Genomic DNA, 26,547 nt, shown 5'->3' on the forward strand with positions numbered 1-26,547 from the left:
ATAAGAATATATGATAAGAATATGTCAATACTGCTATACCAATTTGTTCACGAATTTGAAACTTCTAAGGTAATGGTGAAATATCAGGCCATTTAAATAACAAGAAGAAAACTTATAGTACAGGCAACTTAAATCAACTGACATTCTCCATGATAATTCAATGAACTCAAAATAATTTGTCAAAATATTTAAAAAGTGAAATGCTCAACAAAGAATTTAGAAGAATGATTTAATGTTGTATGAAAATTTTTTAATTCATTTAATACAATCTTGACCTAATTTTAGGAGATTACAAACAAAATATTTCTTAGCTTTGGAAGAAAGAAAATTGTGTGATTTTGCTCTATTTATATAAGGAATAGAAATAAACATCAATCAGTGAAATTATTTTTCAATAAAAAGGGGAATTTAAAAAATCAAGAGTCGGACTAATTCTGGTCTGTAATTGTTCCATGATGTACCAATCAGGAGACACACATGCAACATTTGATAGCTGGGATTGAACTAGCTCTGAACCCTCACCACCCAGAAATACCTCTTGGAGTTCAGTCAGTTATTTGGACCAGGCATTCTTTCTCTATATTGCTAGTCTTCTAGGCTGCAACTAGGTCTTGAGAAGTGCAATGGGGAGAGTGTCTGGTTTGTCCTGCTACAGCAGGGGTCACCAACCTTTTTTGCACCACGGACCAGTTTAATATTGACAATATTCTTGCGGACCGGCTGATGGGGGTGGGGGGGTATTAACTGGCTAAAATATTCAATTTCCTTTCTAAAAGGGTTTATCTAACAAATTTAATATTAAACACACAGCGCATATTTTCCTCGTATGAACATGTAAAATCATTGCAACACACCAATATCGCTGAATCAGTGGGAGCCCTGGGCTTGTTTCCCTGCAACAAGACGGTCCCATCAAGGGGTGATGGGAGACAGCGATACTCGAAGGGGGTTCCTTACGTCCAGTCTATTCTGCAATTTAGTTTTCATTGCATTCATTGCAGAAAACCCCGTTTCACAGAGATATGATGTTGGAAATGGAAGCAACGTTTTCAGTGCTTTTGTGGCTATCTCAGGATATTCAGCCTTGACTTTGATCCAGAATGCCGACAGAGATGTTATGTCAAACATACTTTACAGCCCACCGTCATTTGCAAGCTCAAGGACTTGATCTTCTTCCCGTGCTGACGTGGATGATTTACCGGGGACATTCACAAATGGGTCAGTGACCCAGTCCTTTGCATGTCTTGGGTCATTTGTGGTTGGGAAGTAACGCTCGAATTCTGTCACCAGCAAAGATAGGTGATCGCGCACCAGCAATGAGAAGGACGGTGCAGCCTCAGTCTCTCCCAAAATCCCAGCTAATGTTGGGAACATGTCAAGTATGCCCCTGTCCACTCGCCGTCCCCACAGTTCCAGTTTGGCTTTGAAAGCAGACACTTTATCTGCCAACTTGAAGACAGTTGTCATTCTCCCCTGAAGTGACAAATTGAGTTCATTGAGCAGATTGAAGATGTCACACAGAGAAGCGAGTTTTGCTATCCACTCCTCGTCACTGAAGTGTGCTGCCAGTGGTGACTTTTTTCCTGAAAGAAATCTCTGTAGCAGCTCTCTTAACTCAAAGACCCTGGCCAGGGCTCTCCCCCTTGATAGCCACCTGACATCAGTGTGAAAGAAAAGGCGTTTGTGCTCTGCATCCATTTCCTCGCAAAGCTGCTCAAACAGACATGAGTTAAGGGCTTTTGCTTTGATGTGATTGATAACTTCAACAAGTTACTCAATATACTGTTAAGATCAGGTGACATTTTTTGGCTAGCCAGCGCTTCCCTGTGTATGACACAGTGTGTAGACTGGCATTCAGGAGCAACCTCTTTGACTCGAGTAGTAAAACCAGACAGCTGTCCAGTCATAGCTGAAGCCCCATCTGTGCATATTCCAACACAGAATGACCAGTCCAGTTTGCCTGACATGTAGTAATTCAAAGATTTGAGTAGTTCTGCCCCAGTTGTGTTAATTGGCAGTGGCAGTGCACACAACATATCCTCGTGCACATCACACATAAACCAGTAGTATTGCCTTGTTGTCGACATCAACAGACTCGTCGACCTGGATAGCATACCATGATGACTCGTTAAGCTGTTCCAACAGCTGTGCTTCGAGGTCCTTTGCTATGTCATCGATTCTCTTTGAAACTGTGGTAGCTGAAAGAGAAACCTCTGCCATCTTGTTAGCTGCAGCTTCTCCCAACAGTTCATGGCACATGTCCTTGGCAGCAGGCAGAATCAATTCTTCACCAACAGTGAAAGGCTTCTTAGCAATACGGCTAGACACTAAGTACAACGCTCACAGAGCAGCAGCATTTGTGGAGGTGGTGGCTCTCAGCACATGCTTCTGTCCCACTTGCTCACGTTTTTTCCGCTCAAAAAACTCAACGGGTTTGTCTTTAAGTGTAGGGTGCTTGGACTCAAGGTGTCAAAGTAGTTTTGAGGGCTTCATTGCCTCATTAGACACACAGTTTTGAGGGCTTCATTGCCTTCATTGCCACATATCACACACAGGGGGCTTAGAGCGTGCGAGTCAGCGGTCGCATTAAAGCTATACTTTATGTACGACTCGTCGTATTTTCTGTTGAAGGAAGCTTTCTTTTTTTTTGCAGTCTCGGCCTCAGCTGTCTCTGCGTAATCATCATCATTAGGCCTTTTATGTCCCCTACCACCTCTTCCAAAGAAACTCTCAAGCGACATTTGGTTTTTACTCATCAAGTAGTTGTAGGTTAATGTCCAACTGATGACCTCGTGTGCCTTCAAGTTCAACAGTGGGTGTGACAGGAAATGAGGAAAAGTGCAGCTGACTCATATCGTTTTATATCACCAAATCATATCGTTTCCTCGCAGCCTGGTGGTTGGGGACCACTGTAAAATTCCATGTAGTACAACATGAAAATTTACAAGGATTTTAAGCCAAGTCAAGAAGGAACATAGTGTTTGGCAAGATGTACACAGTGCAAATAGTATATACATTAGAAAGACATGACCTAACACAAAAAACATTATTTCTGTGTGTATTCCATAAAGGAATAATAGATACCTACAAGTAACAATACCGTAGATACCTACAAGCAACTACGTCATAACTTTTTCATAAATTGCACATTTTGGACCTTGTTGGAAGTCTTTTGAAGCATTTTGACTGCTTTTTTCTGTCAGGTTAGGATCAACTGCTAGAAGACTCCATTTAATCTTGCACAGCATAATGATAAATAATACTGCGAGTTACTTAAACCCATTAATCTGAAATTGTAAACATAAGTTATTCCATATTTAATTAGATATTTGATGTCCTCATTTTGAAATAGCTACCAACAAATCCCTCAAACAATTGCTAGCTCTTGAGGAACAATCAGAGTTACATTACTTTTAAGAACTCACCATTCGGGCCCCCTCTGTCCTTGCTGGATCTGCTTCCACTTTTCTCAGAACTGAGAGCCTGAAGTGTGTGCCTCGACCACTGTGCAAGATGATCCAACATAGAAAAAACAGTCTGTGTACTCAACTGACTCAGATCTGATGCACTGTCCTGCAACCTCCTGTCCCAGGCTTCATCATGTTTTAGGACAGCCATCATCTCAGAGTAGACCTGCAGCAGAAATAAAATGTTACTCCACAAGATTTTAATTAGATTAAGTACGAAGGTAACACTATTTCTTCTATGGTCAGCATTTTAATTCCTAAATTGTCAATAGGTTCAAGAAAACAATAACTTTTAAATAGACAATTTCACAAATTGTCCACAGCAAATTAAACAACTATAAAGTTCTTGTTTACAACTAATAAGATTGATTCATTATATGATTATATTCTGCAGCATTTACCCAATTTTACAATATATATACCAGAACTAAAACAAAATGTGAACTTCAATTGAAATACATTTTAAAATACTAGCTTCAAAAATCACTCTAATATTTATTTGCAGATTGCTCTGTGCTATGATGGTAAAATATATTTTTTCTTTAAATTATTTTTGTAAATATACCCTATCCCATAATCTCTTGCAAAAGATCAGCAATTTAAACTGTCTACTGGTTTAAAATGTACTTTTGTTTTTTTCCCTCAGCCAAGCACTGTACATTGAACAGTGACACGGATCGGGTCAAACTTCACAGCATTTGTGTACACCACAGTAAGGAAAAGGGCATTAAATAGTGCAACTTCCAGAGCAGGAATAAGCTTTGAAATATGAATATTGTGTAGAATTGTCTTTTCTTCCTATTCTTAGAACTAGTTGAGTAACAAGCTGCCTTTACTCTTATGGTACTCATGCAAAACAGAAGCAGAATGACAACTTTTGTAATGAACTGAGAAGTTTGTGTAGTTGCCAGCTTTTCCAAACTGCTATGAGCTACTCACTTCCTGTTGATCTTCTTCATTACATCCAAGTAAAACATAAACTAGAATATGAGGTAGCAGATAGATCGTCACTTTGAAGTCATGTTTCATGATAAAACTGCAACAATCAAAGACTTTCCCAGCTAGGTCATGTCGAACCTAAAAAAAAACCCAGGTATTACATTTCGAGACAATGTATTTACAACTTTTTTTTGCTTAAAACATCTTAACTTCAAATTTTAACAGGTGCTTTCTAAAAGTTCAAGCTGAACTCTAAACATATTGATTAGCTTCAGAATGATAACTATCACAGGCAGAGAGTTTATATGTTTCAATTTTAGAGTGCAATATATTACTTGCAATGTATTACTACTATAATTCCTTAACATTGTTTTTGCTGGGGTTGGACTGGGGTTAAGCTCCCTCTACCTATTAAATGCTCCCAATGGTATGCATCTCAAATAGTGTCTGATACCCGTCCAGCTCCTGACCTTCATGTGTGGCTTAGCTGCTAAGCCCGGCGGAACCATTTCTAATGACAGGAGCAAAGGTGGGTCAGTGGCGCCCTAAGACCGGTCAGTTCGGGAAGATGGATCTCACCAGCCATAGTGGGCAGCTCATCCAGGAAGCGGAAAACTTAATCTCAAACCTCTGCTGCCTTGTGGCCACACCCACTCATGGAAAAGGCTTTGAGAGTAAACCCCAAGGGAAAATCCTAAACTGGAATCCCTAAAGCAATCCTTCAACGTTTGACTAACTACTCCTGTGTCACTGCAGGTGTTAAACTATATTGGTGTCTGCCATTCCTTTCGCTTATCAGCTGATGGAGAGGGAGAAAAGCCTGCTGTACGGGCAACTGCTTGCTCTCCATATCATACCGTCCTGGCTTGCATATAATGTAGACAGCTAGGACGCAACATCCATGGTTGTCACATAATACTACACAAGACATAGGTTGGAGGGGTAGGAAGGAAAACATGATAAGGGCCATCAGCTAATCATATTATTTTCAACCAATAATGTGAAAGGAATGGACTTAGTGTTAACTCATATGCAGTTTTAATAACTTTATGGTGCTTCTCGAAAAAAATGTCAAGCTGCATTCAAAAGACCATTTTTGGCTGCTGTGGATGAACATGGATGCACAAACAAAGTGGTATATTGCTGCCGTGTCCATCAAATGGGAACACTTTTCAGTTCAATAATATTAAAAGATCTATCATTGGCAAAAGATCTAACACAACACTACGCCCTTTACATATATATGAGGAGAAGGCAAGACAGATGCAAGACTAATTTGTCAGTAATCCAATATCAGCATTCTCACCTTTGTTGTCAGGTAGCCAGCCCATGTTGCTGACCAGTCCGCAAAATTTCTGTCATGCTTACCAAGGTAAAATGGCTTCTTAATGCTGACCCAGTCCCAAGTCTTCTGAGAACTTTTATACCTTTAAAAGCACAAGTGTATTTTAAATAAATAGATCTGCTATATCCACATCTCTCAATATGTTAATAATACATTTATTTTCTGCCAATTATTGTGAGGCTTTTTTTACACAGCTACTGGCAAAATATTCATGTTCCTATCCAATAGCCACACTGCAGGAAGGATGTGGAGAACATGTAGAAGGTACAGACCTTCACCAGGATGTTGCCTAGAATGGAGAGATTTGGCTATAAGGAGAGGTTGGACAACCTTTCATAATTTTCTCTGACATGTCAGAAGCTGAGATGAGACCTGATATAAGTTTATACAGTAAAATTAAGAGTGGCACAGATTGAGAATCTTTCTGTCAGGGTGGAAATGTCACAAATTCCAGAGGACATAGATTTAAGGTGAGAGGAGAAAAGTTTAAAGGAGATTTCTGACAGAAGCTTCTTTCCCTACAGTACAGTGGTAACTGCCAAGAATATACTGCCAGTGAAAGTGGTAGAAGCAGATGTAATAGCAACATTTAGGGGGCATTCAGACAATCACATAAACAGGCAGAGAACATGGAGGGACAGAGACCACTGCAGGCAGCTGGAGCTAATTTAGACTAACATCATGGCCAATGCCGACTATGTGGGCTGAAAGGCCTACTCCTGTACTGCTCTACTCTGTGTTCTATATATAATATATTAGAATTATTTTCCCCTCTTGAAAATGAATGAAATGTTTTCTCTTTCAAATATTTATTCAACTTGACGGCAAGAGGAAAAAGCCAGAGGTCCTCATTAGGGGATCAGAGGTGAAGAGAGTCAAAACTATAAATTCCTTGCCATTATCCTATCAGAGGATCTGTCCTGGGTCCAGTACCCAAGTACCATCACAGAGAAAGTGAAGAGTATCCGGACTGGTTCTATCACTGCCTAATGGAAACACCAATGCCCAGGAAGTTGTGGATACAGTCACAAGCAAAGCCCTCCTCACCATTCAGCACATTTATAAGGAGTAGTGCCACAAGAAAACAGCATCCATCATCAAGGAAGCCCACCATCCAAGGCCATTTTCTCTTCTCCTAACTACCATCGGGCAGGAGGTACTTTAGGTTCCACACAACCACATCAGGAACAGTTATTACCCTACAACCGTGAGGCTCCTGAATCAGTATGGATAACTTCACTCACCTCAACTCTGAACTGATTCCACACCTTACAGGCTCACTTTCAAGAGTTCTTCAACTAACTTTCCCGTATTGTTTGTTTGTTTATTTATTTATACAACGTAACTTCTTTTGCACATTGGTTGCTTATCAGACTTTGTTTATGTAAAGTTGTTATAAATTCTATCAGATTTCTTTATTTTCCTGTAAATGCCTTCAACAAAATGAATCTCAGGGTAGTATATGATGATAATAACTTTACTCTGACTTTTGGAAGACTACTGTTACGAATGTGCTGCAACTCTGAGGGGCCGAAGGGTACAAAGTCGCCCCCTCCTTTTTGAGAATCGCAAGATCGCTATTAATTCGGGTCTGGGACCCAGGAAATGAGAGAGAATCCACAAGGTTTGGAATGTGTCCTGGCCTCAGCGAAACAAAACCATTGATAACAGCTATTGTCTCTTGGAGACGGAATTGTGTATTGAGTACTGTACTATTCATTGAAGCCCCTCAGGGGATGACCAGAGTGAGCTGGTTGAGGGATTGCATCATCCCAACCTGATTGACATCTGAGACCCCATGAGTAAGGATAAAAGAGGGTCTGGGGAACAACCCCTTTAGACGCACCAGGAGAAACGCTAGAAATCCCATGACAGCGTTTAATAGCGATAGCCGGTGGGGGGCTCGTGTGCGTCCTTCCCTTGCCTGGAATTGGCGGGCTCGCCACGGAAGAACGGCTTAGCTAAAGGAGAGGCCACAAGTGAACGGCCACACTAACGAGACTCCGACGGATCAAAATCATAAAAGGAATCGGCAAGTTTTTCTCCAAATCTCTCTCTCTCTCCAACCATTGCAAACCCAGCAGTCCCCAAAGGCTGCAGCCTGCATGAACTGAGTGACTTTTATATTTCCATCGGACAATACATTATCCCCTAGACAACGATAGAGCTTATTTCTTATTGATTATTATTATACCCGCACTTTTAGATTTAGTATTGACGACGTATATTATCTGTATGTTTGCATTGATATTATTTTTGTGTATTTTTACTAATAAATACTGTTAAAAATCGTATCATCAGACTTCAATGGACCTCTCTATCTTTGCTGGTAAGTGACCCAGTTACGGGGTACGTAACACTACTAATGGAGCACTATCCAACACTACAGGTATATCAGGCAATGCAAATGAAATCCTAACCACTTCCATGAATAATTTTCCTTTATGTTACTTCAGGATATTTAAATAATCATCGCCAATCTGAACCTTCAGCCACTAGAAAAGAAAAAATATTTTTCTTTTATTTTCTGTATTCTGTCAAAACTCATTATGATTTAGAACATCGTTATCACATCTCCTCTTAACATTCTGTTAAAAATAACTATTCTACTTCATCCACATGACTGCAATCTCTTCCAAGTCCTCCCTAAAAGCATCGGGTTCTGAAATGTGGTTATTAGAATGAAACACAATTCTACAACATAGGACCAAACAAGAACTTTATTTAGAGTCTGTATGCTTTGCATCTTCTGATAATAAAACACTGGGAATTTTGGGCTGTGATAGCAGTTAGCCGACCTTGCCACACTTGAAGAATTGTGCATAAACATAACTCATTCACTTCTTTCATTTCTTTTAAAATTGCACACTGAACTTATATCCATTTCAACCTTGTCATTTCCATCTGCCTGTCTGTTTCTACTTCACTAGCTTTCAAGATTATTATGAAATATAAAAAATGGTTTATGGGTTCAAATAGTGAGCAAAATAAAATTTACTCTTACAAAGACAGAAGTACCACAAATAGGTAAACCTTATCACATGACTACCAACTGTTACTGAGCTTGCTAACATTGAGAACTCTTGGCTGGGGGAGCTGAGCAGTAGAGACAGCAGCTTCCATCACATCCAACAGGAGATGAGAGCGACCACAGGACCTGGGTCATCTGTCAAACATGGAATGGCTATTATCAGTTCCCAGAATGGTCTGCACTCATGGTTCTTTGAAAAAATTACATATATCTATGAATATTCACAGTCCAGAACTATGACTGCTAAAACAAATCAGCGCTCCGTGTGATACATCAAGTAGGATGTAAATATAGTTCCACTTCAGTGGTTGAACTCTAAAATCAGTCTTCCAGTGCAATTCAACAGAGAGACACAATAAAGAAGTGGAAATAAAAAATGGGAGAATGAGGAAATAGAAAGAGAGAAAGAAATAAAGCCTGAAAATTGCTGAGGTGAACAACTTTGGTACAGCAAAGTTGCTTGAAGAAGTGCTGTTTTGCATGATAAAAGAAGATTAGATTACCTCGTGTTTAGATGAGGCTCCAGTATTTCCTGTACATGCTCTGGAAAACTCCTCCACAATCTGCGCCCTGGACAATCAGACTTTCCTTCCTTGCATTTATATATCTGTAGCAGCTCCTAAAAGTTCAATTTTATTAACATTCAACATAACACAACCAAAATTAGCAAAACACAACTAATGTAATTTATCAAGCAATGTACTTATAGTTCCACCAGCTTCTGTTTATGAGATGTTTCTTTGGATGGTACTGGATCCAACTGAGATAATGAGAATTTTGTGTTTGGCCCTATAAGCAAACGTTACAAGTTCTAAATCCTAGAACTACAGACCAAATAGTACTTTGGTACTTTCACCAGAAGGACTATGAGTTAAGGTGGCAGCTCAGCATCAGCTTTTTAAGGGTACAGTAAATGGTTGGGGCTGAACGTTAATGAACAGAGAAGCTGGGTTATCAATCCAAGATGCCCTAAAAGTGGCAACACAACCGTACAGGAGTTGTAAAGAAGGCACAAGGCATGCTTGCCTTCAGCAGATGGGGTGTGACATACATGAATTGGATGTCATGCTGAAATTTAACACACCATTGGTTTGGCAACTCTTGAAATATTGTGCAGTTCTATAGGAAGGATGAGATTGTGCTGGAGAATGTGCAGAAGTGATTCCCGAGGATATTTTCTATACTGGAGGACTTCAGTTACATGTAAAGTTTGGATAGGCTAGGTTTCTTTTACCTCAAGTGAGAAGTACTGACAGATGAGTGGAACATATTTAAGGTTATGAGAGGTATAAGATACAGACAGGGTAAATTGTAAGAATTCTTTTCTTCATCATTGTAGGGTTGCCTAAAGCAAGAGGGTATAGCTTTCAAATGAGAGGTAGGACACTGAAAGGGGAAAACTGTTCCACACAGAGATGTGCTCCCAGATGAAGTGGTGGAGGCAGCTGCAATAACATTTCAGAGGAACCTAGAGAGGCATTTGAATAGTTAGGTACAGAAGTCTACAGACCTGATGCAGGCAAATGGGATTATTATAAGTAGATTTAATAATTTGGTGATGGGCCAAAGGACCTGTTTTGGTATTGTATGACTATGACCATAAATTTAGGTAAGTGATACACACAACCTGTAAAACAGTAAAAGCAAATTTCAGAAAACCTGATGAATAAATATCTCAACTATCTCAATATGTTACAACTCAATCATGTCTTATGAGTATCTAATGCTTCAGAACACCAAAAACAAGGAAGTCCAGATTTGTTTTATTTAAGGACACCTGCTTGGATGCTTGAGTGCCCAGGTGCAAAGGCACACAAACTAAACCTTATAACTTTCCAAAATCTATGCTGGGCTAGCAAATTTTATAGCAAGTTGTATAAAAGCCCCGACACAAACAGAAAGGGAAAGTTTCCCACTACTTACTTCTCTCACAGGAGTTTCTAGATTATATGCTTAAAATATAAATAGAGATCATTTGACAGCATTTGCTCTCTTCAAACAATTACACACAAATGAATACATACCTGGAAAACTGCATGAATATAAATACTGAACTGGTTTGGACTGTGATGCTCCCTTCTTAGAATTAAAATCCCTCCCACTCCCCTGTCCCATAAACTCTGCCAGTCAAGGCAAAATACCCATGATGAGAGCCACTTGTGGAGACATTGTCTACACAAAATGAATAATGTTATACTGAAAACATGTATTTACCTCTGGAATGTATATTATAAATAAGTGTTATTTTTAAATTAATTTTTTCACTGTTTTGGCTAGATAGAACCATTCCATTTTATAGAGCATTTTTCCCCTCAAGTTGCTTGTGGTTGAACCCACTCAGAGGAAAGGCAATTCTGGATTGGGTGTTATGTAATTGACTGGATTTGATTAGAGAGCTTAAGGTAAAGGAACCCTTAGAAGGCAGTGATCATAATATGATAACATTCACCCTGCAGTTTGAAAGGGAGGAACTAATATCAGATGAATCAGTATTACAGTGGAGGAAAGAGAACTACAGATGCATGAGAGAGGAGCTGGCCAAAGTTGATTGATGATAATGACAAAGATGACAGCAGAACAACTGCTGGAATTTTTGGGAGCAATTCAGAAGGTGCAGGATAGATACATTCCAAAGATAAAGAAGTTTTCAAAAGGGAGGATGATGAAACCGTGGCTGACCAAGAAAGTCAAAGACAGATAAAAGCAGAAGAGAGGGGTTATAGTATAGCAAAAAATATTGGGAAGTTAGAGGATAGGTAAACTTTTAAAAACCAACAAAGCCATAGGAGAAAAAAATGAAATATTGAAGGTAAACAAGAGAAAATCTGCAGATGCTAGAAATCCAACTAACACACACAAAATGCTGGAGGAACTCAGCAGGCCAGGCAGAATCTATGGAAAAGAGTAAACAATCAACATTTTGAACCAAGAACCTTCATCAGGACTGGAGAAAAAAGAATCCAGATTAAGATGATGGGGAAGGCAGGAAAAAATACAAGGTAGTAGTTGATAGGTGAAACCAGGAGAGGGGAGGGGTGAAGTAAAGAGCTGGGAAGTCAATTAGCAAAAGAGATAGATGGCTGAAGAAGAGGGAATCTGATAGGACAGGACAGAAGGCCAAGGAAGAAAGGGAAGCGAAGGAGCACCAGAAGGAGGTAAGGAGATATTGTGAGTGAGGAAAATGGGAATGGAATGGGAATGGTGAAGGAGAGGGGCGGCAAGTACCAGAAGTTCAAGAAATCGATGTTTATACCATCAGGTTGGAGGCTACCCGGAAGGAATATAAGGTGTTGCTCCTTAACCTGAGTGTGGCCTCATCATGGCAGTAGATGAGGTCAAGGACTGAAGGTAAGCAAGTCAATAATATGGAAGAGGATACCGAAAGCTTTTTCAGATATATAAAGAGGAAAAGAGAGAGGAGAGTGGATATCAGACAGCTGGAAAATGACAATGGAGAGGAGATAGTGGGGGACAAAGAAGCAGCGGGCAAATTTAAGTATTTTGAGTCAGTCTTCACAGCACAAGACACTAGTAGTATGCCAGAAATTCCAGAATGTCAGTGGTCAGAAGTTGAGTGTAGTTGCTATAACTAAGAAGAATGTGCTTGGGAAGCTGAAAGATCTAAAGGTAGATAAGTCACTTGGACCAAATGGACTACACCCCAGGGTTCTGAAAGAGGTAGCCTGAGAGGCTGTGGAGACACTTGTAATGGTCTTTCAGGAATCACTAGATTCTGGAATGGTTCAGAGGACTGGAAAATTAAAAACTTCACTCCACTCTTTAAGAGGGGAGGGAGGAAGAAGAAAGAAAATTATAGGCCAGTTAACTTGACCTCAGTGGTTGGGAAGAAGTTGAAGTCCATTATTAAGATTGAGGATTTGGAGTACTTAGAAGCACATGAAAAAATAGGCCAAAGTCAGCATAGTTTTGTTAAGGGAAAATGTTCCCTGACAAATCTGCTGGAATTCTTTGAGAAAATACCAGGTAGCATTGACAAAGGAAAGTCAGTGGATTTTCAAAAGGCCTTTGACAAGGTGCTGCACAGGAGCTGCTTAACAAGATAAGAGCCTGTGGTATTACAGAAAAGGTACTAGCAAGGATAGAAGCTAGTTTGGCCTGAAACATCAACTCTACTCTTTTCCATTGATGCCTCCCGGCCTGCTGAGTTCCTCCAGCATTTTGTGTGTGTTGCTCGGGTTTCCAGCAAGTGCAGATTTTTTCTTGCTTGAGCAAGGATAGAAGATTGGCTGATATGCAGGAGGCAAAGAGTGGGTATAAAGGGTGCCTTTTCTGGTTGGCTGCCGGTGACAAGTGGTGTGCCGCAGGGGTCTGTGTTTGGACCGCTTTTCACCTTATACGTCAATGTTTTGGATGACAGAATTGATGGCTTTGTGGCCAGGACTGTGAAGATATGGGCTTAGAGGAGGGACAGGTGAAACTGAGGAAGCAGAGAGTCTGCAGAAGCACTTAAACTGGGAGAATGAGCAAAGAAGTGGCAGATAGAATATAGCGTAGGAGATGTATGGTCATGAACTTTGGTAGAAATAATAAAGGTAAAGACTACTTTCCAAATGAGGAGAAAAGTCAAAAATTAAAGGTGCATATGGACCTAGCAGTCCTTGTACAGGATTCTTTAAAGGCGTATCTTGCAGGTTGAGTTGATGGAAAGGAAGGCAAATGCAATGATAACATTAATTTCAAGAGGTCTAGAGTATATCGTGACTATAAAAAGTACTCACCTGCCTTGGAAGCCTTCATGTTTTATTGTTTTACAACATTGAATCACAGTGGATTTAATTGACACTGATCAACAGAAAAAGATGCTTTCATGTCAAAGTGAAAACAGATCTCTGCAAAGTGATCTAAATTAATCACAAATATAAAATACAGTCATTGATTGCATAAGTATTCACCCCTCTCAAGTCAACATATCGTAGATGCACCTTTGGCAGCAATTACTGTCTTGAGTCTGTGTGGATAAGTCTCTATCAGCTTTGCACATTTGGACACTGAATTTTTTCCCCATTCTTTATAAAACTGTTCATGCTCTGTCAGATTGCATGGGGGTCGTGAGTGAACATCCTTTTTCAGGTCCAGCCACGAATTGGATTCAGGTCTGGAATCCGACGGCCACTGCATGGTATTAACTTTGTTGTTTTTAAGCCATTCTGTGTAGCTTTGGCTTTATGTCTTGCTGGAACACAAATCTTCTCCCAAGTCACAGTTCTCTTGCCAAACTGCATTAGGTTTTTCTCCAGGATTTCCCTGTATATTGCTGCATTCATTTTACCCTCTACCTTCACAAGTCTTCCAGTGCCTGCTGCAGTGAAGCAACCCTACAGCATAATGCAGCCACCACCATACTTCACAGTAGGGATGGTGTGTTTTTGATAGTGTGCAGTGTTTGGCTTATGCCTAGTTTTGCATTTGGTCTGATGGCCAAGAAGCTCAGTTTTATTTTCTTCAGACCTTTAACCTTCTTCCAGCTGACTTCAGTCTCCCACATGCCTTCTGGCAAACTCTAGCTGAGATTTCTTGAGAGTTTTTTTTCAACAGTGCCTTTCTCTTTGCCATTCTCTGAAAAAGCTGTGACTAGTGAAGCACCTGGGCAACAGTTGTTTGTGCAGTCTCTCCCATCTCAGCCACTGAAGCTTGTAACTCCTCCAGAGTTGTCATAGGACTCTTGGTGGCCTCTCTCACTAGTCTCCTTCTTGCAAGGTACTCAAGTTTTTGAGGACAGCCTGCTCTTGGCAGATTTACAGCTGTGCCATTTCCTGATGAATGACTTAACTGTACTCTAAGGGATATTCAGTGACTTGGAAATTTTCTTATATCCATCTCCTGACTTGTGCTTTTCAATAACCTTTTCACGGAGTAGCTTGGAGTGTTCTTGCGTCTTCATGGCGTAGTTTTTGCCAGGATACTGACTCACCAGCAGTTGGACCTTCCAGAGACAGATGTATTTTTACTACAATCATTTGAAACACCTTGATTGCAAACGGTGAGCTCCATTTAACTAATTATGTGACTTCTACAACCAAATGGCTGCACATTGATGATTTGTGATGGGGGAGTGAATACTTATGGTCATGCACTTTTTGTTTTATATTTATAATTAATTTAGATCACTTTGTAAAGATCTGGTTTCACTTTGACAAGAAAGAGTCTTTTTCCATTGATCAGTGTAAAAAAAGCCAAATTAAATCCACTGTGATTCAATGTTGTGAAACAATAAAACATAAAAACATCTGGGGGGAGGGGGGTGAATACTTTTTGTAGGCACTATATAAGCAAGGGTGTAATGCTGAGATTTTATAGGGAATTTGTCAGACCACTTTGAGTATTTTGAGCAGTTCTGAGCCACTCAACTAAGACGTCCTGCCATCAGAGAGGGTCCAAAAGGAGATTCATGAGAATGATCCTTGGAATGAAACATATGAGGAGCACTTGATGGTTCTGAGCCTGTACAACTTGAAGTTTTGAAGAATGGGGGGGGGGGGGGATCTCATTGAAACTTATCGAATATTGAAAGGTCGAGATAAGAGGGGATGATGTTTCCTTTGGTGAGGGGGTCTAGGACCAGAGAGCACAGCCTCAGAATAGAGGTATGTCCATTTAACACAGAGTTGAGGAGAAATTTCTTAAGCTAGGATTAGTGAATCTGTGAAATTCATTGCCACAGATGGTCCTGGAGACCAAGTCATTGGGTGTACTTAAAGTGGAGGTTGACAGGTTCTTGATTGGTTAGGTGTCAACGATTAAGGAGAGAAGGCAGGAGAATGGAGTTCAAAGGTATAATAAATCAGCCATGATGGAATGGTAGAGTAGACTCAATGAGCTAAATGGCCTAATCATGCTCCTATGTCTTATGGTCTTACTAACAGCTTTTGAAAGCTGTTTGATTGTCTTTGCTGATGCTACAAGAGAAAATTATCTTACCTAGTTAACTGTATTAGAATCCATGAAAACACATTCATGTCGTGAACTATTCACACTCAAATTTCCATTTTTTCAATTTTTTGTATTAAAAATTATTTTTTGGAAGGAACAAATTATAAAGCACTTGGGTTAATTTCCCTCCCTATTACTCAACATAATTCTCTCCCAAAGGTTCATATGGAAATTACCCAACCACATACCTGAATGGCATAAGCAGCTGAGTCCTGAGCTCGAACGTTATCTGCATAAGCAAGGAATGCTCTTGTCAGCTCGACCAGCAAATAATGGGCAAAACTGGGGTCCTCCACACCAGCCTGTCAGAGAAATCATTACAAAACAAATATAATAATGGCAAATTATTCTTTTAATATTCAACTAACATTATTTAATCTATAGAAATTCAGTTAACTTTTAACAAAATCATCAGTAATTCACTATATTTTTAAAAAGAATTCAGCAGCAGTCAGAAGCTGACTTTAAAATAATCTCAATTCAAGCTGTTCAGCCCCTTTTGCTGATAAATGTTCAAACGTACCTAAGAATTGAATCTTAACAACGTATTACCTGGATTTCTTCTGTTTATAAAATTAAATTTACACTATAAGAATTATCAACCAATATTTTTTGCCCTTCTAAGGATTTCTCGATTAAAACCTCAACCAGCTTTACATTTCTAACTGCATAAATGAATTTGCACTAGTGTTAAATTTCATGCAAAATACATCTACCAGTATGCCTCTTCATAACTGTTACTATTCGTGTCATTATTTTTTACACTTATAGGATTTGTGCCATTTGCAGACTTTAAAAAGGTCCCCTGTAAAGTGAAGTTCAAGCCCAGATGATTGAACTATTTGCTGCTCTTTTCTTACAAATTATTAGATAGATAGATAGATAGATAGATACTTTATTCATCCCCATGGGGAAATTCAACATTTTTCCAATGTCCCATACACTTATTGTATCAAAAACTAATTACATACAATACTTAACTCAGTATAAATATGATATGCATCTAAAATCACCCTCTCAAAAAAAGCATTAATAAATAACTTTTAAAAAGTTCTTAAATAGTTTACTAAAATACATTGAATGGTAACTTAAGCTCAGTCATAACCCCGGCACTTTAACATATCTTTCCCCTGGCGGTTGAATTGTAAAGCCGAATGGCATTGGGGAGTAATGATCTCTTCATCCTGTCTGAGGAGCATTGCATCGATAGCAACCTGCCGCTGAAGCTGCTTCTCTGTCTCTGGATGGTGCTATGCAGTGGATGTTCAGGGTTTTCCATGATTGACCGTAGCCTACTCAGCGCCCTTCGCTCTGCTACCGATGTCATACTCTCCAGTTCTGTGCCCATGACAGAGCCCGCCTTCCTTACCAGCTTATTAAGACGTGAGGCGTCCCTCTTCTTAATGCTGCTTCCCCAACACGCCACCACAAAGAAGAGGGCGCTCTCCACAACTGACCTATAGAACATCTTCAGCATCTCACTACAAACATTGAATGACGCCAACCTTCTAAGGAAGCTGCACCTTAATTAACTAACAAATTATTAGCTGCAATAACACTTAGGAAAGCTTTCCATTACCAACTTCTTTGACTTTAAAAAAAACTTTTTAAAGAGTACTCAGGCTCTCACATTCCTTTAAAAACCTATCAATCAAACGGACAAGCAGTTCACCACATATTATTGAGTTATATAGCAGAACAGCTCATCATGTCTATGCCTATGTATATGTAGTAACTCTGTTTTCCAATCCCATCCTTCAGCACAATATCTGTTGTCTACTGTACCACAGTGATTCAGGTGACGCAGATGCTAGTTAAATGTTGTGGGAGTACCTGCCTCCAACAGTTTCTCAGGCAGTGCTTTCCAGATTGCAACTATCAACCGAGTGAAAATGCTCTTCCTCAGATCTTCCCTGAACCTCTTATTCCTCACCTTAAATTTATACGTTCTATCCGTTTCGACTCTTCTGCCATGGGAAAAAGTTCTCACTAACTACTTTCTATTTCTCAATTTTGTATGCCTCTATGAAGTTCCCCCTTCAACTTCATGTGCTCCAGTGAAAACAAGCCAGTCACTCTTCATAAGTAAAACATTCCAGCTGAAGCAACATCCCAGCAAACCTCTTCTACAGTCAAATTATATTATTTCAATTCATTTTCTCAGATGAATTTAACTGTGATTAAATGTTTTCTTCCTATATATAAGGTTCAATATAGATTAAATTAAAACTCCAGAGTCACTATGCAGCACTGTTACTTGCTGACCCAAAAATTCTGCCCATGTTATTCTACCTCTTGAAACTAACGGCAGCGAAGGTACCTGACTCCTGCTTACACCATCCTCTCCACAGCTGTACAACCACACAGGGAATGGGCAGAAAGACCTCATGCCAACACTAATTATAAAGAAGTAAAATTGGAAGGGATATGAAAGGAAGAGCAACAGAAAAAATCAGAACAAACTAAATAATGATTGCATACATAGTGGCAACTCTCATTGATTAGATCTTGGCATTTATTTCAGTAACACAGCAGTCTACAAAAGGAAGAATACAGGTATCATGGGTTGGGCAGAGAGAAGGAAAGTAGAGAAGAAAAGGCAGAGAAAGAAAGGCAGAAAGATGCTTGGAGGGCAAACAGTGTCGGAAAAAATGAATAACCAATCTTCCTGGAAAAAAGATGTAAACTTATAGACTGGCACAACAGATAAAAGATTCATTTAAAACTTAAGCATTATTGAAGCTATCACTATATCGTAGCTGTTCAGTTGTCATTAATTCATTGACAACATTCTATTGCTCTAAAAAGTGTAATTACATAATTAATTTTACTAATTGAGACTTCATGGAAAAAAAGTTAAAGTGAAAGACAATGAAAAGTCAAGTATCTTACCACAAATGTAGAGCTTTTGCCTTCTGTGTTACTTGTCATGAGGTCCAATCGCCCAGGATCTATTGCTCCCAACTCACCAAGGCATTCTCCACACAGGAGTCTAGCCTGGGCATTTGCATCCTGACAACCCTTCAGAAGCACCATCACTAACTGAGAGATAATGGGCTCTACCGTCTCACTGTCTGTGGCAAGCTTTACCAATTGCTCCTAGAAACCACAATAAATGGATCACATAGTAATATTCCTCAGCATTAGTTTCAACTAAAATGATTTCTTCTTGATATTGAGGCATTATTACAACTCTTTAAGGTAGATAAATCCCCAAGGCCTGACCACGTGTGTCCCTGGACTTTGTAGGAGGCTGGAGCGTAAATCACAGAGGCCCACATGGAGATATGTGCTTCATCATTAGACACTGGTGAAGTTCCCAAAACTGGGAAGTGGCTAATGTTGTTCCATTCTATAAAAAGGGTAGCAAGGACAAGCCAGAGAACTATAGGCCAGTCAGCCTGACATCAGTAGTGGGGCTGTTACTGGAGGGAATTCAGAAGGACAGGATCTACCAGCATCTGAATAGACAAATGTCTAACTAAGGGGAGTCAGCAGGGTTTTGGCGTGGACAGTCATGCTTGATGAACCTTTTCTTCTCCTGTGTTCCAGGGAATAAAGACCCAAATGGCCAAATTGTCCAATAGCTATTGGTAGTTATTCATAACATGTCAAGAGTACATCAAGACTTGTTTATTGGTTGCATGTATCACTATAACTATATTAAGTTATTCTGGCAAAATAATATTGAATTTGTCACGTTTTCAATAAATTGATAAGGAATCAGCATTGTGTACCTGTTTCTTGTATAAAGTATCCTTCAAACTAGTCAGTGCATGTATGCGAACATCTACATTCTCATGCTGAACAGCTCGCATAGATAACTGTAGTTCAGTTTGCAAATCTGTGCTTTTAGATGTTTCCTACAAGACAAGGCACATATTTATAAAACAGATGTTAGCTCAAGCTAACCAAATAAATGTGTAATTACCATTCTAACAGCTGATAAAGGATATCGAGATTATTTTTAAATCATATTCATTAAAAAGAAAAGTTTCACTGGAAGATTCCAGGCAACATCACGAAAGAGGATGCTGAAAGCTTAATGAAAGTAAGGTGGGAGAGAATGATCTGATGTGGGTTAGTGACCACAAAATTAAATTTGATGATTTGCAATTTCTTTCTAGAGCAAACAAAAGGAGGCAGCTGGCAACGAATTTCAAGCTCCTGACAACAATTTGACTGAAATTTTAATACAAAGAAAAATTAGTTCTCAGAACACTGATAAGGCTCACCTTTCTGTAATCTTGCAGCACTTTCTGGATCTCAGTAAAATCGGGGTGTTCTGGCAAAAAGTAAATCTCATGCAGAAAATCTTTTACTTCAGTTCTGAAAGACCAAGAAGTTGAAACTTATCGACACATATTGATCTGCAGTTTCTTTTGTGGGCAATGGATTGTATTACACATGGAGAGATTATGCTAATCTATCCCCAAAAATAAATCTCATCTATTTCTGAGGTGAATTAACAAATTGTACACCATATCCATGAAGAAACTCCAATAACACTTCACTTTAAGGTGGGTCATTTCAAGGTTAAATAAAGGACTGAAGGAGATAGAAATGAAATGTTGTAAAAGGGTGCAAAGGCAGCTATAAATCCATATGCCCCCTAAGTCATTAGAAAAATGGAACCAACAATCCCATCCAAAAGTGCAGATTGCTAACTTTCCTAAACAGACAAATCTATGAAATTCAATCCTATAAACAGATCTTCTATCCAGCTCCGTAAATATCACAACATGGATGCCAATAGCATTTCAAATGCTGCGATTGATTTGGAATGCAAAAACAGGCACAAATGTGCCAATTATTCAAACCAATCAAGTTTGCTGACTTTCTGAAATCCAGATTGGTAACATCCACCGTTTCTGTCTAATCTGCTGGATTTGTTGTCTCCTCAAAGACATCAAATTAATTTCACAAGTCTGATCTTAAAGTTCCTTTTTCTGTTTAAACAACTCCTTTGTCAACCCTACTATGACTGAAATCTGAATTGCAGCTGAACTCAATCTGTAAGTTCCATGCCACATTATGTCACTGTAGTCTAAATTTCACCAATCTCCATGACAATCACAATTATTTTCCCTTCTAATAAAGTATTAATTTAAAAAGTCACTCATATTTAATATTCCCTTCATTGCCTCAGTCCATAATATCTCAGCAACATCTTTTAATCCTAAATCATAATTACAATCTCCACTCTTAGCTTTTCTTCACAGAGTCTTGGCTCCTCATTATGTTCTACTGTTATGCAGCCCCTTCACAAACCAGGTCTCAAAATTTGAAATGACCCACTTCCTATTACATTGCAAAACTCCTTTGTTCAACTTTGCCTTTAGTATGCATTTATAATTACGGTAGTTTCCACTCAACAATGAAGAACTTTGGTTTTTGTTACATTGAGCACAGTGAATATATTTCATGCTTTTGTTTTTATTTGCATTTCAGCTACACAAACGAGAATACTTACACCTGTGTGCATGTTCCTTTATAATATTCAATTTTGAATGTACATGAATGCATTAGTAACAAAGATTACAATGATTTGACACCAACATTAATTTACCTGTTCTCAACAATAAGGTAGTGAAATATTCCAGCTGTCACTTTTGGCTGAATGGACATTAGAGGCAAAAGAGCTACAATGACCTGACTGAGAAGGGCCCCCAGATAACTGGGTTCCAGGCAACGCACAAAGCAATCCCACGCCCTGTAATCAATGGACATTTAACATTTAGTCATTTAATTGCATTGTCAATCAAATATTAAAAAGGAGAAAATGAGTTATGTAAAAACAGTCAAAATATAATGCAACAATTATGAAGTCACTGTGGGAAATAGCATTGATGCAGGTCCTTCAGCTCACTGAGCATGCACTGAAGATCAAATAGCCATTCTGCACCAATACCACTTTATTCTCTGTTTTCTATCAACTCAAGAAATAAAACTTACATTGAGTAATATTTATAACTTTTAATACAAGTAACATTAAAGGCATAAAGCAGATTTTTCCAGAATAATTTCAACCTTTCACAGACACAGTGTTAGCAAAATGATTAAAATTGCCAGAATATAGGAAAATAGAAAGAAATATTTAAGATTGATAATCATTTGTTTTCTACCTTTGACTGAGCAAAATGCAAACAAGGAAATGAGAATCTGGCTGACATTACTCTCACAGCTTCAATAGCAATCCCACACATTAAGATATTTATAGACTCTTGTGGGAAATTCTTGACTTTATAATTTAGAAAGAATATGCTCATTTAATAATTTCTAAAAGGGGCAAAAGTCATTGTGATCATATACAAAGTTATATTTGTTTTATTCCTTAAACTTGCTCTTCTAAATATTTAACTACCATCCAAAACATTCACATTAATTACTTATTACAAATTACCAGGTTGTGTTCTTGTCCTTGGCTCATTTATTGATTGATACATTAACCTAAATAAGCCTTCAGTTATGGCATACAGCTGTCTTTTAACATGAAATTTGGAAGATGATTAATCTTTCATTGCTTGTTGTTTTCTGCTGTCCATTAAGATAGTACAATCTCGAGCAGCACAGAATCCAGGATGGAAAACCCCATTCTACAACACCACCGCCATTGTCTAATGAGGCAAATTTCAATTTTTCTGGCCATCAAGCCATGTATTGACCCTCTTTCACATTTATTTTGCTAGCTTACTTCTTCAACAATTGGTTTGTAATTTTAATATTCCACCGAGTAAATTCAAACATGGGAAATAATTGCATTCAAATCTGCCTTCTGGCTGTAGTGATATAAATAATTTATTTTAGCTGAGGGAAGTACCACAAACAAAGAATTTTTCGAGCATGCCAACAAAGATGTTATATTTACAGAACTCTGTTTCCTAATATAATATATTCCATCCACCTTGCATACATTTAGTGCATGGCATGCCACAAACTTCTACAAAACCACTAAGTATAATTAAACTTTCATTAAGTCAATATGCAAGTAATTCGCCATGACGTTGCCTTTGGGAGCAGCATCTTTATTTTATGTAGTATCACACCAATAGATTACAATTCTCTGCATAGTATAGTAATCAGCAGATAAATAATAAGTGTAGGTAGGCCCAGGTTATGACAGAGTTCCATTTCCAAGAACCTAAACTGTTACTAAGTCAGAAGTGAACAAAAACAATGTGGAAGAGGATGACAGAAACAGAGCAAGCAGGCACCAGAAAAGTAGTCGCCAGGCAGGTTGTTGCAGCTGAGAGGAGAGGGGTGGGGAGAGATGCACACAGAAATGCCCCATTCCCACGTGGCAGAAGATGCCTGCAGCCCCACAGCAACCAGCAAATCCATCCCTATCCATATTTCTGGTCTACTAATGCTCATTCCTATGTACAGGATGTCCATAAGACAAGTGTTCACAGCCTGAGGGGTACCTGTAATTCATCTGAAGTCAATGATAAACATAGAGTACAGATTTCAACAATGACTGAGGATTGCTGACAAAATATTCTTTTACATACTTTCCAATAAAGAGTATACCTTCAAAGGACTTTGAAAGAAGCATTTCCGTAAGTAGTATGATCAAAGCGAGTAATTCATTAAAAAGGGTTTTCTCCTAAAGCTTAGGTCTTCAATAAAGTTTCACATTGCATTGCCAATCATTCAAAGTAAAAGTGAAATTTCAAAACACACCTGCAGCATAACTCGGGAAATTCGTCTTTGTATCGTAGGCCTGTCCTCAGGGTGGTCATCATCTTCACCCGGACAGAACTGATGTGTTTCGATCCCATCAGTTTCATTAATGATATTAAACTATTCATGGCCTATGAAGAATGACAGCATTAATAGCTGATTTGGGAAAATTTCCTGTATGGTTAAAATATCTCTATCAACTATTAACTAATTTTCTTACCATCTTTTTATCATTCATTCCAACACTGGAACTCAGTAACAGCATGTTAAAAAAGGCCAAAATCCCCAACAGCTTCGGCTGCAAATAGTCCGCCTAGAAAAAAGAATTTAAGAAAATTAAAATTCTATTTAATAAATTAGTATTCTCATGTGAATTCCAACAGAATCCAATTATGTTTCAAGCCTATATGCAAAATGTAGCTAATAATTATTTGTTAATTTTACTATATATTGTATACTTTTCATTCCAAACATGAACAAATGAACCACAGTTTTATCACGTTGCTCCTTTGCACTATATGTTAAATAGTCTACTCCAATTAGAGTTGTACTCTGTCTTATGACCCAGTTGTAATTTGTGTGCTGTATCTAGCTTCTATCTCCTTCCAAATTGAGTGGCAGGACTGTTCAAAAACATTCTTCAGAAATCAAAACAGAAACTCCCATTCTTCTCTTCCTTTCACTCTAAGAATATCCCAATGATGTTACAACAGGTTATGACAAGTCTCTCAATATCATCACTGCCCACATCTATAAATAAAGCTGCAGATTTAGTCATGAATTTTAAATACCCTGTGATTACAATTTTTAGTTATAATTCTATTATTGTCACTATATCATGTTTTTTGCTTGTTGTTTATTTGCTGGCACACCATATTTTGCATGTTTGCATATATCCATCATAAACCCCTCACTGTATTAATCATTATCTTCCTATGGTTTACTCACGAGGACCACCACAACGGCTGTGAAGGTGAAGGAAGGCTGCAGCAGAAGAGGGCGCCCAATCACCTTGGTCTCCATGCCATTAGATTCTAGCCCTTTCTCTGTCAATGACCATGTGGTGAATGCTTGTGCATCAGTCACCCCACATTAAATGACCTCATCACAGACATTTCTTCTGGTCTGGTAATCTGATTGACCAACTTGGACAAAGCCCCGAGGCGATCAGGAAGTGGTGACAAGACCAGCAAAGTGAAGCCTGGGAGCTCCCGTCCACAATCTGGCACACAGGCAGTGGGTGTTAGACACAGTTGTCTTGCCCTTGGACTGAGGCAGACAGAGCTTTTCAGCAGCTGCACCCATGACTGAGCAGCCCTATTCGGGACGTGCTCTGCTCATCCCAGATGGGGAAGGGGCAGAAAAGGTACCCTAAAAATAGCCTGTCTCCTCACTCCTGACTGGATTACCGCATCCATTGAGATCACCAAACTGCGGTTTAAAACAAAAGCAAATTAATTTTGTAGCCTGGAATATGTGGACACTTATGGGCAGCGAAACCAGCAATCGTCCTGTAAGATGTTCTGCCATCATCTCAAGGGAGCTGAGAAGTTTCCAAACTGACCTTTCCTCTGAAACACGATTGGCCAAGAAAGGACAAATGAAGGAGGAGAAGAGTGGATACACCATTTTCTGGAAGGGGAAATCAGCAGATGAATCCAGAATCCAGAGTTGGATTCGACATAAAGAAGAGCATCATCAGTCACCTCTCTGAATTGCCAGTTGGCATTAATGAACACCTCATAACCATGTACCTTAAGCTTGCTAACAACCAAATGGCTACACCTGTGAGTGGCTACGCTCCAACCCTAGACACACCAGACGATGTTAAGGAGACCTTCTACGCTGACCTAGACCGCATAGTATCAGATATTCTAAAGGAAGATAAGATCATTTTTCTTGGAGACTTCAATGCTAGAGTTGGCAGGGGCAGCAATTCCTGGAAAGGCACAATTGGGAAGGAAGGTGTTGGCAACATCAACTCCAGAATACAAGAGCCGTGATCAGTGCTGATGATGGCTGGACAGACCGTAGGCTTATTCGCTCACAAATGACCATCAAAATCATGTGGAAGAATAGAGTGCAAAAGAAACTGAGCTGTCCCAGGTTTAACATTGAAAGCCCAAAAGACACAACGAAGGTACAACATCTCCAGGCTGCTCTTTCTGAAAAACCCTCAAAGCAGTATCCGGAGGACATTGAAGCTCACTGAGCCACATTGAAGACCACCATTCTTGATACAGGCAGTCCCCAAGGTTACAAACGTCCGACTTACGGACAACTCGTACTTACGAACCGAGGAAGGAGAATGCCGTCCGCCATTTTAAGTCATTGCCATTGACACTGTGTTGAGTGTTTAACTTTGTATTTGGCTTAAATTTTTCTTAGTGTTATGCCCGCAGCCCCCTCCTTTGTGAGAATCGCAGGTGTTATGCCCGCAGCCCCCTCTTTTGTGAGAATCACAAGAGCACGGGGGAGGGGTGGGTCAGTGGACCCAGGAAATGGGAGAGAGACGTGCCGGATGCCTCGTTCCCCGGCGAAGCAAAATAACGCGACATTGGCCATTGTCTCTTGGAGACACATTTGTGGATTGGGGACTAGGATACGTGCAAGCCCTCAGGCAAAGTGGGCTGGCTGAGAGAGAGATTGCATCACCCCCAACCTGATTGACATCTACTACCCTGCGAGTCAAGATAAAAGAGGGGCTGTAGAGACAGCCCCTCAGACGCACCAGAAGACACGCTAGCGATCCCATAATAGCGGGCAGCCATTTGAAGGAAGCCACGTGCGTTTGGTTCCCTTGCCTGGGAGCCGGTGGCGGGTACCACAGAAACGATTTTCTTGAACTAACAATGGGGAACCAACTCCCCCGACTCAACAGATTGGCCTCATCAAAAGACCCAGGCAAGTTTCTTTTCTCACAAATCTCTCTCTCCAACAAGTGAAAACCCAGCGGTCCCCAAAGGCTGAAGCCTGCAGGAACTGAGTGACTTTTATATTTCCATCGGACAATATATTATCCCCTAGACAAACGATAGAGCTATTTCTTATTGATGATTATTACTATACCCGCGCTTTTAGATTGAGTATTGACGACGTATATTATCTGAATGTTTGTATTAACCTTACTT

At 39.4% G+C, this 26,547-nt stretch overlaps 1 protein-coding gene across 1 annotated transcript in view; it reads right to left on the reverse strand.

Moving 5' to 3' along the window:
* The window catches only part of atr (ATR serine/threonine kinase), a 135,557-nt gene that overhangs the window by 45,141 nt on the left and 63,869 nt on the right, over positions 1 to 26,547 (reverse strand). Inside the window, 11 exon segments of the mRNA XM_073039026.1 lie at positions 3,426 to 3,633; positions 4,407 to 4,544; positions 5,713 to 5,833; positions 9,286 to 9,401; positions 15,922 to 16,035; positions 18,626 to 18,832; positions 19,471 to 19,596; positions 19,969 to 20,062; positions 21,303 to 21,446; positions 23,417 to 23,547; positions 23,637 to 23,729. Coding sequence (XP_072895127.1) covers positions 3,426 to 3,633; positions 4,407 to 4,544; positions 5,713 to 5,833; positions 9,286 to 9,401; positions 15,922 to 16,035; positions 18,626 to 18,832; positions 19,471 to 19,596; positions 19,969 to 20,062; positions 21,303 to 21,446; positions 23,417 to 23,547; positions 23,637 to 23,729 — 1,492 coding nt within the window.

The sequence above is a fragment of the Hemitrygon akajei genome, chromosome 3 (assembly GCF_048418815.1).
Source record: "Hemitrygon akajei chromosome 3, sHemAka1.3, whole genome shotgun sequence".
Taxonomy (NCBI): domain Eukaryota; kingdom Metazoa; phylum Chordata; class Chondrichthyes; order Myliobatiformes; family Dasyatidae; genus Hemitrygon; species Hemitrygon akajei.